At 41.6% G+C, this 19,399-nt stretch overlaps 1 protein-coding gene across 5 annotated transcripts in view; it reads left to right on the plus strand.

Annotated features, from left to right (window-relative positions):
* The window catches only part of FHOD3 (formin homology 2 domain containing 3), a 405,083-nt gene extending 393,368 nt beyond the window's left edge, over positions 1-11,715 (plus strand). For 4 of the 5 annotated variants that reach the window (XM_061995044.1, XM_061995039.1, XM_061995040.1 and 1 more), the window contains one exon: positions 5,916-11,715. In XM_061995044.1, the coding sequence (XP_061851028.1) occupies positions 5,916-5,998 (83 nt within the window). In that variant the 3' untranslated portion in view covers positions 5,999-11,715. The remainder of the gene's footprint in view (positions 1-5,915) is intronic. The other variant, XM_061995042.1, reaches the window with a different exon arrangement.
* Positions 11,716-19,399: the final 7,684 nt, after the last annotated feature.

Raw genomic sequence — 19,399 nt, forward strand, 5'->3', positions numbered from 1 at the left:
TCCCCTGCTCCAATATGGGATTTGTTCTACAGGATACAGTCCTTAATGAACCTTTCCAGTATGAGTCCTTTCCAAGGGCTGCAGATCCTCACAAACGCCTCCAGTGCAGGACTGCTCTGTGGCAGCAGAATTCTGGGCATCTTTTGCTCCAGTGCCTCTTCCTCACAGTCACAGCCTCCTCTGGGCACAGCCAACCCCTCTGGTGCAAAGTTCACGATTTGCCAATAAATCTCAGGTTTACCACTCCTCTCCATGGGTTGCAGGGGGCAGCTGCCATCTCATTCTGGGATGCAGGGGAGTGTCTGCTCCAGCACACCTGCTCCTCTCCTCCCTCACTGACCTTGGGGTCCGTGTGGTCGCATCTCTCTCATCCAACTCCTTCCACTACCTCCCTGAAAGAACAACTCTCCTGTTCTGGCTGTTTCTTAGAAAGTGATGGCAGAGGTGCCTAGTTGGCTCAGCCCCAGAGGTGGGTCTGACTCAGAGACAAGGAAATTTCAGTCAGCTTTTTACAGGAGCCGCCATTACAGCCCCTTCACCCTTATCAGAAGTAGCTCCACACAAACCCATTGCAAAGACTTGCTTTCTGTATTTTATCTCCTGACTTTTATTTATTATTATTATCATTTGTCTGTGCATTGTTAATATATAGTTTGCTCTTGAAAATAATATTTAGTGCTTATGTGCAGACTTGGTTGTTGGTGAACTCTATGCTTTTTATGCTTTACCTATTAATAAATAATAGAATCACTTCTAACTGGTGAAATGGGAAATGGGATGAAAGAGACGGCAGCAGGATTGCTTTTAGTAGTAACAATGGCATTCACAGAAGTCCTGAAAATTAGGGGATTTTAGTTGCAAAAGTCTTTCAAGGAAGGAGTTATATCTTATTTTCTGCCTTACTCTTGGGACTATGTAAGTGATACATAACCTTGGTGGAAACTTTAACAGTTTCAACTACATCTTAAATGTAACTTCATTCAGCCCAGGTTCTCTAAAGCAATGTTACTTCTTGTTCCTTGCTATGTAAGCCATCTGGAGATCAAACAGAAGTTAAGCTTTCCTTACTATGTAAGCCATCTGGAGATCAAACAGAAGTTAAGCTTTCCTTACAAAAAGCCCATTTGTCCTTTTCTACTGCTAGACTCCTCTTCATATCACAGTCACCGTAACTTACACCAGGAGACAATTGTGAACTACATCATTCTTTTGAGTTGCAGATTGCCATCTGAGTGTGCAAGCTGGGTGTGGATAATTAACAGAAAATAGAAAACTAAGCTACATTAAATTAATTGAAATGAGATTATGACCTATATTGCCTCTTAAAATCTGCCTTACCTGCTGTCCTGGCTGTGTAGTTTACAGCCACCTGTAGTTTTCTTCATTCCAAATCATCAACTAGCCGCTGCACTACTTTGCTGCTGGGCCCAAAATAATGTTCTGTGGCTGCAAGATCCTTTTGCAATAGGAATGACACTAATTCTGTGACTTCTTCAGCAGGAAAAGTGGTCCTATCTTTGCAAAGAATATTCTGTGTTTCAAATGACCTGTCCATACAAGTGTAGATATGCATGCCAAAGGCTATTGCAAATACAAGAATAAATGGTGCCAATCACACCAATTTTTACTGTTCATTGCATCTTTAAAAAAATAAAAAAGAGGTATGGGGAAGGGAAATTAAGAATGCTGATTGCTCTTTAAAAAACAATCAACCCTTAGATAATTATATTCTCTGACAAAGCTACACTAAAGAATTACTCTTTTTAAAAACATTCCCAATGTACTGTGAGGTCTATGTATCTGTGGAGAATTTGACCCAACATGTAGAGTCAAATTCATCGAGTTCATTGTAAGCACACTACATTTCTGCCAAGATATCAAATAAAATTCTAGATCTCTCAATTAACAAAGAATATCATGCCCTTTGACCTCAGAAAAAACAACATTTAGTTTCTTGGCTATGGGATCTCAGCAGGCCTTGCTTGTGACAAGAGTAAAAGTTATTTTCTCTCTGTGTTATGTTTCTTTAGCAAATGTTTTTAAAATTGCTTAAAGAACCTAAAAGGTCATTTGAAAATCTTATTTTTATTGTCACTGCCTCCAAAATACATTCCATAACTCAGTTTAATGTGATCTGCAACAGGCCAAGAGTTTTACAAGCCAAGATATTATGTCTAGTCCAGTTAGAGGCACGACAGAGTTCAGTGAAGAGGGGGGAGAGTGAAGATCTACTTTGAGAAATGCAATTTTGCAGTGCCTATAAAACATGGAAGGAAAATATGTCTCTGCATTCAATTTTGGTGACTGAACATGTTCATGACCTTTCCTAAGGTAGAGGAACCCTACCAAAAGCTTTATGAAGAAGTAGATATGTGAGGATGTCTGTTTAACAGCACATTGAGAGAAGGTTCACGCACCTTTCAGAGTAGTCCCTGCTCATGTAGACAACTTTCTCTTGGCTTCATCACCCACAAGCCTTCATAATCCACAAGCCAGTGCAGAGAATAGTGGGGAAGGAACTTTTTCTTATGTTGTCAGTGATAGTACAATTATCTGCTGTATCTTCAACGACCTGGATGAGGGGACAGAGTGTACCCTCAGCAAGTTGGCTGATGACACCAAACTGGGAGGACTGGCTGATTCCCCAGAAGGCTGTGCTGTCATTCAGCGGGATCTTGACTGGCTGGAGAGTTGGGCAGAGAGGAACCTCATGAGGTTCAACAAGGACAAGTGCAGAGTCCTGCACCTGGGAAGGAACAACCCCATGCACCAGTACAGACTGGGGGTCGAACTGCTGAAGAGCAGCAATGTGCCCTCGTGGCCAAGAAGGTCAATGGCATTCTGATATGCATCAAGAAGAGTGTGGCCAGCAGGTCGAGAGAGGTTCTTTTTCCCCTCTACTCTGCCCTGGTGAGGCCTCATCTGGAGTCCCGTGTCCAGTTCTGGGCTCCTCAGCTCAAGAGGGACAGGGAACTGCTGGACAGAGTCCAGCGCAAGGCCACCAAGATGATCAGGGGACTGGAGCATCTTTCATATGAAGAAGGGCTGAGGGAACTGGGGCTGTTTAGTCTGGAGAAGAGGAGATTGAGGGGAGATCTTATTAACATTTATAATTATCTAAAGGATGAGTGTCAGGAAGTTGGGCCATCCCTTTTTTCTATGGTAGCTAGTAACAGGACAAGGGGTAATGGGATGAAGCTGGAACAGAACAGTTCCACTTAAACATAAGAAAAAACTACTTCACCATGAGGGTGACGGGCACAGGCTATCCAGAGGAGTTGTGGAGTCTCCTTCCTTGGAGGTCTTCAAGACCTGCCTGGACATGTTCCTACTGCTGATCTATGTGAACCTGCTTCTGCAGGGGGGTTGGACTAGATGATCTCTAAAGGTCCCTTCCAGCCCCTACCATTCTATGATTCTATGATCTTGTAGATGTTTTCATGTGAAGAGACCTCTTATCAGAACACCGTCCTCTTCAGTTTGTACTGAAGTACAAAATACTTCAAACTACAGTGAATTTATCTGTGTCAGATCGGCCTATGCATTGTAGGGGCAAGAATTCACTCATTTGAGTCTGGACCTTGATTCTGTCTGCTGTTATCCTTCCGGTTGAGTCTTGAAGGTGGACAGCTTTAATCTTGCCAGTAGTCACAGTACTTTGCAGTATTTGGCCCCACACATTTAGTTTATACAAGTCAGCAGCCAACAGTGTTTCTGGGAACCTTTCTGTCACTGAAAAGATGCTTCACATTTCACTTGAATAATTCTCTTGACACTCTCATGACCACCTACATTGTTTGGAGCTCTTTCCTCCTAACTGCTGGCCTTAAAAGCTTAGGTCAGTGGAATATCTAAGTATTCTAAGATAGCTAAATTAGAACAATTAATTGATGGATTCAAGGAGATGGTTTTTTTTAATTACAGCTGTGTATATCCCAACAATTCACTGAGTATTGTCATTCCTACTTGTCTTGCAGTGCCACAAAAATGAGAAACCTGAGCTTGGCCTCCATTGTGAGTCCTACAGCAAACCCCCAGCAAAGCAGTTGTCTTTGTCATATGCTCTATATGATTTTTATTTTTATTTCGGTCATGTGAGGTTTCTACACGATGTCCTGAGGCTAAGACTTTTGTATATTTAATAGATAGGTATCTAGAGAAATCTTGCTTATGTAAAGAAGACTCCTTAGTTTTCTTCTTTGTTTTCCATGAAGATGGTTTCTACTATGGTATTATAACTCTTGATTGTGACTTCTGAATATAAACTCAAGTAATTTTCTTCAGAGATCTATGTGTAAGTCTATTTGTTTTTTCTTAGTGAACTACTAATTCCCTAACTCAGGCTGATAAGACCTTAAGACCCTAAGGTATTTCATAGCTCATGTCTAGAAATTAACATTTTTCACCAAGAGCATTTGGATATCAAATTTGAGAAGTATGGCAGGGTGCCAGTGATAAGCACTGACTTAAAAGTCCATGTTGAATATTCTTCACCATGGAGACCAGAGCATTCTTCAAAGTGCATTCCTCTTCTGGCAGTACTTTTCTTAGTCTTCTTAATCTTAGCTTTATCAATAGCATTTACCCATGTACTGCTTTAACCTAAGCACTGATAAACTTGGATGGTGTTTCTGATCAGTATTGTAGGAAAAAGTGATTATCACAAAAGACTGCCAGACAGATTCGTAGTGGGATCTAATACGTATGCAAAACCATAGGAGAAAGGACAGGGCCTTGAAGAAAAACTTTCAAGTAAGGGTTTTATAACAAATAATTAAGTTCATTTGATTAACCTCAGTAACAGATGAAAGTGTTTTGGCTGTCAAAAATAGATCACATTCATCCTACCTGCATGGTATCAAGTGTTCAACTATGCTATATTTTCCCTTTCTCTTATCCTCTTCTTTTCTATACCGATCCATTTCCTCCTCTCACTCCTGCTAGACCCTTGAGCATGACCACCCAGTTTCAGTTACGTGGACTGAATATCTTAAATGAGTTTGAGGCCTTAATTTTTGTAGATGATGGTGATGCAAGAAATCTCTAACCAATTGATTTCTCAAAGAGTTTCCTCTAGACTTCATTATTTTGGGACTTCAAATATATTTCCTTCAACATGAAGTCATTGTTTATGCTTTGTATGCAACTTAAAGTTCTGAATGTGCATTTTGTACTTGGGAAACATCACTATGTAGAGTGAACACCCCATTAGAGTCTTGAACTAAAGCACATTCACCTGAAAATTGTGGTACCAGAAGAACAAGGAGGATTTATCATTTAAATTCAACTAAAATGCTGCAGACTACTAATGGCAAAGATGACAAAATGTTCCTCCAAGATAAAATGGGGGAATGTTATAGAGGAAAGAGGAATGTGTGTGAAGACTATAGTTTTAGTGATTTGAATTGTCTGTAAAATAGTCATATTTATAATCTTTTAACTTATCACGTTGGTTTGTTAATACCCTTAAAGTGTCACATAAGACTTAATAGTGATAAATGCAGTCAAACTCTATAAAGATCCAAAAGCTCTTTTAAAAAGTCTTTATGAAGCTATAAAATAATAGGGCAGATGATACTTTCTGTGGACTGAAAAACAACTAGTATAATTTCAGAGAAAAGTAAAAATCTGAAAATGCTATGATATTTTTCCTTAAAAGGCTACACATCAATGACAAAAGTCTTTTTACCTGACTGTTTGGAGTTGCTGGTTGATGCTCTCATGGATATGGCAAAGGTGCATTAGTCCGTATTTCTGAACTTGAGGCCCTGAGTATATAGCAATTTCTGATTTGACTCAACTTGCATGTTAACAGAGTTTTTTTCAGATGAAAGTCTTGCATAATTATCGCTTCTAACTGTTTGCATTTTCTTTGGGTTTTTTTTCACCTGCTTTTGGAATTTATGACCAACCAGTGAGAAGGACACTTAAGAGTGGACTGACACCAGAAGAAGCCAAAGCACTGGGCCTCATCAGCACCTCTGAGATGCAGGTTTGACATCCAAGAAGTGTCAACAAGAAGAGCCGTTCATCCGAAGCACACACACACACAGGCTGACAGCCCTCCGGTGTGGCATTAACCTGCCAGCCTCCTCTGCTGCTCCCAACGTCAACATCCTCTGTTAGTTCAATTTTAATAAGCAACAAAAAGTGAAACCCCTCAGCCAGGGCAGAAGAAGGGGATGCCACAGCTCAGCATGACATTCGGACAGTAACTGAGAAAGTGTTTGAGTGCTTGTAGGTGAAAACATATGGCTGCTTCTCTCATGGTGTGTGATGTGGGTAGGAGGGGGCTCTCTCTGAGTTATCTGTCATGTGAGCTGTGTTTATGTTGGCTTTCCTTGTGCACTGTTTTAGTCATTGTAAATGTATGGCATTTTGTCAAAGCAAGGAACAGTTCTTAAAGAGGCAAAGTAACTCCTGTGACAGCAACCCCAGTTTTCCTGAAGCAGATTCATTAAGCAAAGATGCACAGTCTGTGAAACCCTGTGGTTTGATTGGGATTTTTTATTATTTTACCACCAAAGAATGTAAAAATGTATGTGTACCTTTGTATATGTACAGAATGAATGTGTGAACGTGTGTGTGTATCTATACACGTACAGTTAAGTGTGGAATCATGTTCCTGCTGAAGCTAACTGGACCATGATTTTCACTCTGGGGCCTTACCGTTCCACCTGCACAGGAGGAAAAGAATGTCTCTCTGTAGGAACTCAGTGTCATTCAATGGGATTCATCCTATGGGGCAGGAGGTAGCCAGCAATCCGAGTGGAAAGTGTAGGATCCTGTATTAATACACACTCAGACTGTACATAGCAGCATGCACATAGAGGAGGAGACACAAAATACCTTCCTCTTATTGAGCTATGACTGTACTGTGCATTTGTACAGTTCCAAAGAGAATCATGCCAACAATTTTACATACTCGATAAATGCATTCAGATGCTAACAAGAAGTTTTGATCACTTGCCTGTGCCCTTCATGCTGCTTTTCTCTGCTGCAAAATAATGTGGTGGTGATTTTATTTCAAATTAGTGAATCTGAATATGAAATAGCCCTGCTAAAAGCCTGCTGTGTTTTTGCTGTTCTTTAATCTTTTCCTGTGATTATCATTGATGCAAGTGGAGAGGGTACCACAGTGAACACTCCAATACATTTGCCCTTATCTCACTGTCTTATAACTGACTTTTAGAACTACCCTCAGCATGCGTATTTGAAGAACTTAACTCATCTACTTTTAAGTGGAGGACATATACAACAGTGAAGATTAATTGAACAGTCACCCTACCCAATGCTGAAGCATTTTAAAGAGAACTGCAAATAACAGTAACATAAAAGGGAATATTTTAAGCCAAAGTCTGTATATGATCAATTAATCCTCAAGGATGCACAAGATTATCTCTTTCCATTGCCTTAGCCTCTAAGATTAAGGGTATGTCTGCACAGCAGTAACAGCTGAGGCTCCACTCAAGCTAGTTAATGGGGAAGTAATTAAGCAGAGTAGCTAGTTAACTGTGTTTGAATTTGTCTGCAAAACACACTTGAAAAGTATGATTAATTAGTAGTGTATACTGGGCTCCTTATGCTGTAGCTAAGTTGCTTCTGGCACCCAAGCTAGGTCAGATACATCAACGAGTTATTCTGCTATGCTCTCATTAAGGGCAGGATAATTGCTGGAGATTGTTCAGGACAGTTGAACCAAACACAACAAACCTTTGAAACCTCAGCCATCTATCACATTTCACTGAGCACAGCATCCAAGCAATGGGAGAACCAGTTAGCTGACAACACTTGATCTGCAATAAGATCTGTGGTGGAACATCCTATCTGTGCTGTCTTTCAATCATAACATTTCATTCTTTATTTGATGTTGCCTTGGATCTCCATGGATAAACAGTCACTAATGAGCAAATGTTCTTAAGGATAGCAATAAGTTTGAACTAGTTTTCCCCTCAGGTTGTTAAAAAGTCAGTTGTAGAAAGTAGTAGTTTTGTAATTAATAAAATGTGTATTTGAAAGCCATGAAAAGGAAGAAGCTGGTTAGGAAATAAAAAGAAGTGGCATATAATTCATCTTGCTGTAAAATAAGCAAGACACGGGAGCATGTGGATTTTGAAGTGGATGCTTATATGCTGCTCACCACTATGGAGTTTTTGAATCTCTCTTAAAGATGCTTAGAACAAAGAAATGAAGGTAATGGGGGTTTGTGGAAGTCTTGGGAGGACTGAAGCAAGAGGAAGACACCCTGAATCTAGTGGTTACGTTGAACTGGTTAAGTGATAAAGGAGGTGAAAATGCATGGAGGTCCTATATTTGATTGGAGGGAGAAAATGAAGCAAGGTTTCAAAACTGAATATTTTAATTAAAATATGCTGAATGTGCAAAGTAGGTGACCGAGTGACAACTTGCTAACAGGAAACAAATTTGTGTTTTGTTTAGACATAGTACAGCACCTGAAACACAACACAGCTAATGAATGACTAATAGTTGAGCATGTGTATTTTGCAGGAATTGTGCAAAACTTCATATACGTGTTGAGGAGCAAATTAAATATGGATAGTGGGGTTATAATAAATTCAGGGGAAAAAAAAAACCACAACAGTTTCTTTCAGATTCTCTGGATGCATCTTACAAGTGAAGCATATTCTTCCTTGCCCGTTTTTCCATTATATGTGTTCTTATCTTTTTTTTAACTAAGTTCCTGCTCTCTATCTGTAAAACTGACCCCAATTTTTCTGAAAGATAACTAGGTCTTATTACGCAGTAGACAATTTCACTGTCTTCAGTGTTTATTGCGACAAGATTATCAAACACAGTAACAGAATAATAACCACAGACAATATTTCCATTTTGATTCACAGAGAAAGAGGCCTGAAGCCCACTGTACTAATCTGTAAAGTGGCAGAATTTCTTTGTGAGTCTGCTAGCATGTCCTGACTGTGGGAGTAACAATTGTTCCCCTTCATCTAGCTACTGGCTTCCAGATAAAGTGGAGGAATTGATTATATTTGCATGCCTTTGTCTGTGTAATCCGGTTGTAACCTTCAGGTTTTGAGTTGCTGCCTGCCCCTCCATTGTCAAAAGATCCCACCACAAGAGTGTGACTTGTTTTAAATGTGAGACATGGATTGTTTTTGTGACAAATATAAAGGCCTCAGAAACACGATGTAGTATCACGTATTCCCATTTCTCACTGCAAGATCCATGAAGGCTGTTTTAAACACACTTGCAGCCATAATAACTACCTCTCTTCTCTTTCTCATAGTACCAGTCAGCTGCAAATGTAGTGCCCAGAGTTTTATATCTCCACGAAGCTCTGAGAATTGCTGCTGGTATTCATTTCAGCACCTATCTGCTGCCAATAACTTGTCTGTCTACCACGATAATACCTTCCTGGTTTTGGATGGTGAGGTTAAACTTTAGCATATGAAATAGCCGCCAAAGGGAGGCTCTCCCGATTTCCTTTCATCTCCCTTGGTGTTTAAAAGCAGACTGCAAAGACTTTATATTCCCTTACTCCCAACTGAGGGATAACTTTCAGTAGCAGCTATGTGGCTGCAGTGAAGAAACACCCCCAGGGAATGCTGTGTGCCACAATCAAGAGTGAAAGATCCTTCACAAAAATTAAATTCATCACTCTTCACCTTTCAGTAAGGCCAGGCACCATGCTCATATATTCCAGATGTTTTATAGCCCCTTGGCTGCTACATGTGACCCTTCTGTTTGATAGATCCATGTCCGTAATCCAAAATCAACAGAAAAAAAATGGTGGTTTAATGCGAGTCTCTCTTACTCTGATAAATACTGGAAACAACATCAAAAGCAGTTTTCAAAATGTATTTATTTTTCCTTTTTAAAACTCCTTTTATCGTAAATCTCTGTAATGACTGACTCTGTCTAGCAGAATATGCCATCAGATTTGTAGATAAACAAGACTTTGGCTTTAGCTTAATAGAAAGTCATATGTGAATATCTAGATAAGAGTTCATGTCCCAGTTCAACAGAAATTTGGAGTCAGAGTCTTGATGTGACTGAAGAGCAAGGTGCTCCATTCCCCCATGAGGTACTAGACAACATGACAGGACAGCACCTTAAATCACTGGTGTGCCATGCTCTAAGCATACCCTGGAAAACACTGACAACCCTTGAAAAGTCAGAAGTGAGGCTGCAAGACCTACTGCAAACCTGAAGGATACAGTAGGTGGCTTCTTTTGTCAGACATCTGCTCTACTCCAGCATCCCTGGTAGCGTAACAGCAACTGTCTATCCAAAATGCTTTAGAAACCTTTGGGACAAGGGTGGCAGGCTGGGTTCAGGTGCCTGTACGCTGTGTGTGGCTTATTGTTTGGCTGTACTGAGATTAAACGGGGACAAGGTGCGGCCTGTCAGCTTCGCATCCATTATCATCCCGCTACAACTCATAGGCAGGTGTGCATACTGTCTGCCTTTATCTAAAGGATGTACAGAGATAGAGTGTCAGAAGGCACACACGTGTTCATTCCTGTGTGCCCTCTCACATGCCACTCCCCTTGTTCTCTTTGAGGGGGGTTGTTCATGCACAGGCAGAGAGCCTGACCCCATGCTGGTGGCTCTGCCCTTCCAGCCTTGGCATGCAAGAAACACTTGCCTAAGCTGTAAGGACTATGACTGTTAATGTTTCTCCACAGGGAAAACTGCCAGGTACTAACAGGCTCCGAAAGAAAATAAACCAAAGCATTTTTGAAAGAGAAAATGTTTGGTTATAGATGACTTTCAAAAATGATTTGTAAACACTTGACCAAGATGTAATGCCTGCCTTCCCTTTTCTTTGACTGGGGCAGCAACTGGCTCAATTGGCATTTTCAGTTGCAATCCCGAGAGGTTTCTGGCAAGTAGCTTAATAGCTACGTAGCAAGTAATGCAAGGAGATGTTTTGGAGATGTTGTATACTTTTATGTTTATCAAAAAAAAAAAAAAATTCTAAGTTTTCACATCAAGTGACAGATAGGAGACATTATTTTGTTTAATCACTATCTAATGCAGAGGTTTCTGTGACAGAAAAGGTGTATGTGTAGCATTGTGTCCTTTTTTTGTGAGCTCGGAATTGTAAAAAAATGTAAAGTAGAAAAGGACGTGTTTCTTAGACGAAGGAGAAATACTGTAAAATTGTGTAAATGTCACTACTCATTGGGTTTTTTTTTCATGTTCTGTGTAGCATAGTGTAAAATAGGCTTTCCAGCAGTGTTATTCTGTGAATTATAATTTAAAAAACAAGCCATGCATGGTCAGAAATATTATCTACAAGTCCTTGTGGTTGAGGTTTTTTGTTTTGTTAGTTGGTTTCTCATTTTAGATGAATTTATGTTCATCTAAATTTAATTGTCCATGAAACTGCATTTTTGTTTCTCAGTTTGATTTCATAAAGAACTTGAATTACTCTAAGCTTTTATCACACACGAAGCTCACCTACTATTTATATCCTTCAGAAGCTTTGTCATGTTTAGTGCAAACCAGGAGAATCTTTCTTTTTAACACACCCCTCATCTGCCTCTTCTCCCCTCACTCTCCTCCCTTTACCATCTGGAAAGGTGCAATCACACCTTTTTCTGGTTTTTTTTTCCTGTGCCATGCAGGGTCAATGTGGAAACTGACCACAGACCTGTGTCCAAAATCTCTTGATATAAGTAGTTGAAAAGCTCACCTTTACAGCATTATGTAAACACATCTTGCAATAAAGCTTCGTAAAGCACTGACTGGGCTGGTTCTGGTTTTGTTGATGAAGCTGATGGTGGGAGCTTTGGTGGGAAATGGATGGGAAGGAGGGTCATGTGTTGTTTTTTTCATATTCTCTTAAGTACCTGCAAAGCTGCCATATGGACAACAAAACAGCTGCCATTAAACCATCTGGGTGGTCTGAGCATAAAAGACTGATCTTTTACCCTTACTTTCACAATTTGAGCCTAACTCATAACCTTGAGTGAAGAAAATGAAAACGTGTCTGGTTCTCAAAGATTTTAGTAATCCAGCCCTACAAATCCTCACTAAATATACTGGGTTACTGCTTGCTGCCATTGGCTCGGGGTGGGTTCCTGCCTCAGAAAAACTGCACAGAGCACATTGCATCAAGGTATGAGATTTATGGAAGCAGATATAGATAAAAAGAAAACCCACCACTGTGCGGGGGAGTGTTGGCCTCTGTGTCAAGACATGAAACTCACTGTGTCTGCCAGGACTTCATAACTCTAAAGGTGGCCAGTAAACGAGACATGCCTTTAACTTGGCTGAAATACATTTCACGCATCACCATGGAATGTAATTTTCTGATGGCCACCTATGAGTGCGTCTGGACAGGCAATGGGCTCGCAATTTTCTGTATTTGGTCATGTCTGATTCTCTTCTTGCAATTTCCTATCAGTCTAGAGAGACCGAGTTTACAAGTGAGATGTCCCTGTCCCTACGGAGGGTGAGCAATAGCACAGGGACTCTTGCATCTGCTCTGGCCACAGGTTCAGTGACTACAATGAGGAGGGCGGCAAAGGTGACATGTAGAAACTCAAAATGCCCAGATTTCCACTGCTAGTCCTGCAACAAGCTACTTGCGAGTAATTGCTCTTTAGAGTTGCACATGTAATAAGGTCAAAAATTGTTATTCAAAGACAGCTACACAGGTTTATAGTGTCATCCTGGAAGATAAAATAGGTTAACAAAGAGCCTGAGAGAGAATTTTGAGCTATGGTTTCTGAGATTGTAGGAGCTGATATAAAATGCAAGGTACGTAACCCTCCACAGGGAAAACCACCACCTTCTTCTTTTTTAATTAGTTTCTGAAGTTATTTCAAATAAAAAAAGGTGCCTTTTGGGATATGGCTGCATCTCTGAAAGAACTGCTTAGCATTCCACATGCACTGGTGTAAAGTCTAGAGGATGAAAGGCTACTAGCCAGAAATGTGGTAATGCTTTTTAAAATAAATATATAAACCAAGTTTATTGGCCAGACACTTTTCTTTTCTGTCACAGCATATCCATTAGCAATTCTAAATTCCAGATGTGCAATGACAATGCATACATACATTTTTCAGACCTGGGGCCAAGTCAGAACTCGTATATTGTCACAGAGAAGCCTCTGGCCTGTAGTCAGGGAACAAGTAAGTAAGCAGATTATCCATTGCACAGCTGCATGCCCTGGTTTATAGACCCTTCAGAACAGTTCGAGAACACACAACTAAAGACAAAAAAAAACCCATTTTTTTCCTATTATGACTTCTCTAAGTTTTCTGATGGGAATGCAGTTTGGAATAGGGAGAAGGCTGTTCATGAAGCTTTAGCTCTTGCAAGTTTCTCCGCAGGAAGTGAAGAATGACAGCTGTACTCTATTAGTCAACTGTCTGATGAGACGGACCTCTACCGGGAAATCCCAAAAGGAGCACGGTCTACATGAGGTGTCATGCCAATGAGGGCCTCTCTTCCCGGCTTCTCCTGAATGATTTTTGAACAGGACTCATATGTCTGTAGAGGTAGTGTCCTCAATAGTGCTGCTTTTCAACTCCTGGGAGTCAGTTTTCCCCAGAGCCTACCCCTCTCCCACTGCTTCAGCAAGCCTGATTTTATTTATTATTTATCTGAATCTATAGAGAACATCATGGAGCATGTCAATGTACAGAAGACATGTAGCAGCACTGTGGAGAGTGAGACTCTCCTCAGATGGGACTACTGGAATCACCAGGTGGATCCTGTGCCATTGTTTCTGTAGTGAAGACCAGAAACACTTTGTATGTTAAAATCTTATAAGTCAGTTTATAGCCCTCTCTTGGTGAGTGTTCAGATAGAATGATAGAATGGTGGGGTTGGAAGGGACCTTTAGAGATTATCTAGTCCAACCCCCCTGCAGAAGCAGATCCACCTAGATCAGGTGGCATAGGAACATGTCCAGGCGGGTTTTGAAGACCTCCAAGGAAGGAGACTCCACACTCTCCCTGGGCAGCCTGTTCCACTGCTCCGTCACCCTCACAGTGAAATAGTTTTTTCTCATATTTAAAAAGAACTTTCTGTGTTCCAGCTTCATCCCATTACCCCTTGTCCTGTTGCTAGATACAACAGAAAAAATGGATGCCCCAACCTCCTGACACCCACCCTTTAGATATTTGTAAATAAGATTCCCCCCTCAGTCTCCTCTTCTCCAGACTAAATAGCCCCGGTTCCTGCAGCCTTTCCTCATAAGAGAGATGTTCCAGTCCCCTGATCATCTTGGTGGCCCTGAGCTGGACTCTCTCCAGCACTTCCCTGTCCGTCTTGAGCCCAGCACTGAACACAGGACTCCAGATGAGGCCTCACCAGGGCAGAGTAGAGAGGGAGAAGAACCTCCCTCAACCTGCTGACCACACTCTTCTTGATGCATCCCAGGATGCCATTGACCTTCTTGGCTACAAGGGCACATTGCTGGCTCATGCTTAGTTTCTTATCAATCAGGACTCCCAGGTCTCTCTCTGCAGAGCTGCTCTTCAGCAGTTCGTCCCCCAGCCTGTACTGGTGCGTGGGGTTGTTCCTTCCCAGGTGCAGGACTCTGCACTTGTCCTTGTTGAACCTCATGAGGTTCCTCTCTGCCCAGCTCTCAAGCCGGTCGAGATCCCGCTGAATGGCAGCACAGCCTTCTGGGGAATCAGCCAATCGTCTCACTTTGGCATTGTCAGCCAACTTGCTGAGGGTACACTGTCCCCTCATCCAGGTCGTTGATGAAGATGTTGAACAAGACTGGCCCCAGAATCGATCCCTGTGGAACTCCACTGGCCACAGGCCTCTAGCTCGACTCTGTGCCATTGATCACCACCCTCTGGGCTCTGTCATTCAGCCAGCTCTCGATCCACCTCACTGTCCACTCATCCAAGCCACACTGCCTGAGCTTTCTGATGAGGATGTTATGGGAGACAGTGTCAAAAGCCTTGCTGAACTCAAGGTAGATGACATGTGCTGCTCTCCCCTCATCTAGCCAGGCAGTTATGCACTCATAGATGAGTTCAGATTCCTCTGCTAAGACAACAAACAAAATTACTAGTCTTAACTTTTGTCTATATTTTCCTTTTTTTGATCCATATTTAAGGTACTACAAGAAGAGGAGCAGCAAACAAGCAACAAAGAAAATACCAGTGAAATCCAATGGCACTTGAAACTCAACAATCTTGATGGAAAAGATGAGGTCAAAGCCATGTGTCATGGTTTGACATGACAGCCTTTTCTGGTATGGGGGAAGGGGCTGCAAAGATGGCTCCTGCAAGAAGTTGCTCACAACTCTCCCCAGCTCAGAAAAGGCTCACTTCTGGGGCTGAGCCAATTAGACGCCTCCACGATCACTTTTTAAGAAGAAGCCGGAAGGGGAGGTGTCTTCCTCCATCTTTTTTCCTTCTTCTGCCCCTTCTTCTCTTCTTCTGGCTGGTGGTGGTGCAAGGAGTAGGAACAGTGAGAGAAACAACCATGCGGACTCCAAGGTCAGTGATGAAAGGGAGGAGGTGTGCTGGAGCAGAGACTCCCCTGCATTCTATGGAGAGAACTGGTGAAGCTGAGATTTATTTTCATTTCTTTAAAGACCCCACATCAGCGGGAGAGACTCATTTTGATAATGAGCCCGCATCAGGGGCAAAGACTCATTTTGCTAAAGCTGACCCCGGACCAGGGGCAGCGATTCACTTCATTAAAGGCCCTGAGCCAGGGACAGTGATTTTGGCCGGAGGAGGCCTTGTCCCGAAGGAGAGGCCCTTTATCACTATGGCCGGAGCAGGCCCTGTCCCGAGGAAGGGACCCAATATCCACAGCTGCAACTGTGGGGAGGAACCCACGACAAAGCAGCTCATTAAACTTAGGCCCAGAAGAGGCCTTGTCCCGAGGAAGGGACCTTGCAAGTGGAGAAACTGCAACCGCGGTGAAGAATCCACACCAGAGATATTCACCAAGGACTGTGTCCCGTGTGAGGGAACCTGTATCGGCAGAAGCCACAGCTGCTGGGAACAACCCACACCAGAGAAGTTTGTTAAGGACTGTGTTCCGGGGGAGGAACCCCGTGTTGGAGCAGGGGAAGAATGCCAGGAGTCATCCTCATCTGAGAAGACAGAAGCGGCAAAGCCCATCTGTGAGAGACTGACCACATCCCCCACTCCCTGCCCCCCTGAGCCGTTGTGGGGGGAGGAGGTAGAGATATCGGGAGCAGTGAGCTGGGCCCGGGAAGAAAGGAGGGATGGGGGAGGGAGATCTTAAAGTGCTGGTTGTAATTTTCTCATCATCCTACTCCCTTTTTGCTTTTATTCTGTTCTGTTTCTTGTAGAATAAACTTTCCTACTTTCCTCTCTAAGTCGAGTACTAGAGTCTGTTTTGCCCAGAACCATAATTGGCAGTGAGCCCTCCCTGCCCTTGTCTCAATCCACAACAATGTTGCTTATCTTTTTACTCCCATTTCACTGGGTCCTCTGCCATCTTAACGAGGGTGGGGGTGAATGGGGGCATCGAGCGAGAAACTGTCGTGGTGCTGTTGTGCTAGCTGGGCCAAACCACGACACCATGTCATAGCCTCCAGTAAACATTGTACTGGATCTGACTCAAGTCAACATTAGCCAAGCCTTTCTTGAAAGAGCCTCACATTAGCTTAGCAGCAGTGGTTTGAAATCTCCCTAGTACAGGGCACACAAAGCCCCCCCCCAGAGATGGGCAGGACTCAGGTGAGGGGCTGACAGGTGGCAAAGGTTCTGGAGTGTATCCATTGCTGCAAAGACATGTGCTGTGACTGCATGTTGGATATAAAAGTTTGTACTGAAAACCTTAAAGTAACCTGCAAAAACACATTTCTTACAGGTATCCAAAAGCTACAGCAGGGGCAAAGTTCACCTTTTTAATAAAGCAATGAAATATTCAGACACTTGAACGAGAGCTCAAAAAAATTAATCCTCCTTCCATCCTTGTCCAAACTTCCTATAAATATGCACTGGGAGGCTTAAATAATCTTGGCAAGATATAGTAAAGGAAAATGATTGTTAAAAAGAGGCCCTGGATATCATTTCAACAAACTTTTTCCCCACATAAACTTACGGAAAATCATAGCAAAGTCAAGAAAGAAAGAAACCTCTTCTTGCAAAATTCCAAGATAACTATTTGAACTCAAACTAGATTGTCTTCCCATAGGTTTGTCTGGAACACCTCCCAAGTGTACTGCATTAATTATAGGAAACCATAGCTATGTGGGTTAATAAATAAAAATCTAACCAGTCACAGTGTCAACAGCGATGATCTATATAAAGCAAGCTGTGAGTATAATGACAAAGAAAGTATATTGAATATAAGGCTGTAGTGACCAAAGCCAAATGCAAATTTGATGCTATTGGCTCTGTGAGCAGTGGAAAGAGCCTAATGGACTTCACTGAGGTTGAATCAACCCCTCAAAGATAACTATTATAATGTTAAACTTGATGGAAAATGGAATAATTTCTCTGACAAAAGGCCCTAAATCATTTTAACCTCACTATTTTCATTGGGGAAATCTTTCAGGAACAGATAGCACACTATAGCCTCAAAACCAAGAGTCAAACCTGGTTTCAAATGTGTTCAATTGTTTCAAATCTGTTCAGATTACAAGCATGTGGGACAAAACACAGCTAGCATCCAAAATTATATAGTCTGGAAATTCTATGTCTTTTTAGAAGCCAAAACACTGCGAAATCTGAAAACAATCTGAAGCCATCAATTGCAATTTTGGTGTTTGTTTTTTTTTTTTTTTTTACTATGGAACATGACCATTACCATTTTCCATTAAATTTCTTCATTGGAAAACAAAATTTTGTTAGAAATTCTGTCTTTGTTACAAAATTCGTTACCATGTCTTCATAGACAGACACTGGTAGACTACTAGAAACTAGTAAGTTTAAGGCTGATTTTAAGAACTATCAGTCAAAGAAGTTTCTTCTTATACAATTTCATTTAACGTACTAATTCCTTCTCTAAACCTGCATCCTCCATGCAATGTTTACTTAAACCATCTTTAGGTGTTTCTTTCTTTCCTATGGTGGGAATGCATTGGTCAGCAGGTAGAATGGTGCGTTTATTCAGAAATATCCTATAAATCTTTATAAAGGTAATCAGGGTATTCATAAAGTTATGATTACTTGCTAATAATTAATCTGCGAGTGGGCTTTACATCAAAGTATGTAAAATCTAAGTATTTTTTGAAATACTTCTCAGCAACATTACACAAATTGTTTGCATGGAATGCATCAGTGTGCATATTTATGCTTATAGAACGTCACAAGTGCATTTTTTAAGAGAATCAGAATGGTAAGGGTTGGAAGGGACCTTTAGAGATCATCTAGTCCATCTGGTAACTTGTTACTTTGCACAAGTTGAACCACTCGTATGACCATCACACTGCCTTCCTACCTTGCAAAAATATGTTCAGGAGCCAAAGTATTTGTTGATACAGAAGATTGACAGTGTCAGAAAGTATCAAGGCTTATTGCTCTTTGTACCTTTCAGAGCATGAGTTCTACAACCACTGGTGAAGCAGAAGACCCAGAACACTTGGATATGGATCTCCTGAAGAAGGATCAGCAGTACTTTACTTATTTCTTACATGTTCTTGGTGTTCGTTTCTGCGGTCACAACTTACGTATTTAGACATAAGCTCACAAGGTCTCAGTAAAGAGTAAAGCACATATGAAAAATAAAAATCCATCAGAGGGCTGCTTCCTATGGAAAAGACACTGAAAATTAGTTTGGATAACAAAAATAAAAGCAACATCAACACAGAAGTCAGCAGTATATGGTAAGAGTAAGCAAGAGAAAGCCTTAATGACCCTTATTTCTATAAACAACCGAAAAAAATGAAGAGTTTGTTTTAGCAACAACAACGCTTCAAGCACTGGGCTAAGTGAAGCTGAGATGCAGGTTTAAAGGCCGGGACAGGGATGTTTACTGATTGGACAAAGTATAAAGGCTGATATTTACATATATGTAAAGGGAAGGTGTCAGGAAGACGGAGCCAGTCTCTTCTCAACGATGGCCAGTGATAGGGCAAGGAGCAACAGGTACAAGCTGGAACATAAGAGGTTCCAAAGAAACACAAGGAAGAATTTATTCACTGTGAGGGTGATGGAGGACTGGCACAGGCTGCCCAGACGGGTTGTGGAGTCTCCTTCTCTGGAGACATTTAAAACCCAGCTAGACAAGTTCCTGTGTGACCTGATCTAGGTGGTCCTGCTGTGGTAGGGGGTTTGGACTAGATGATCTTTTGAGGTCCCATCCAACCCTTATCATTCTGTGATTCTGTGACTTGTAGAGAAGTTGTGTCCTAATTAAACTATATGCTAACAAGAAAAGGATGAATTATGACCCATGTCTCCTGTAAGGAAAGAAGGACAGTATATACAAAGAGTGAGGAGAATAGAGAGGA

The sequence above is a fragment of the Colius striatus genome, chromosome 4, assembly GCF_028858725.1.
Source record: "Colius striatus isolate bColStr4 chromosome 4, bColStr4.1.hap1, whole genome shotgun sequence".
Taxonomy (NCBI): domain Eukaryota; kingdom Metazoa; phylum Chordata; class Aves; order Coliiformes; family Coliidae; genus Colius; species Colius striatus.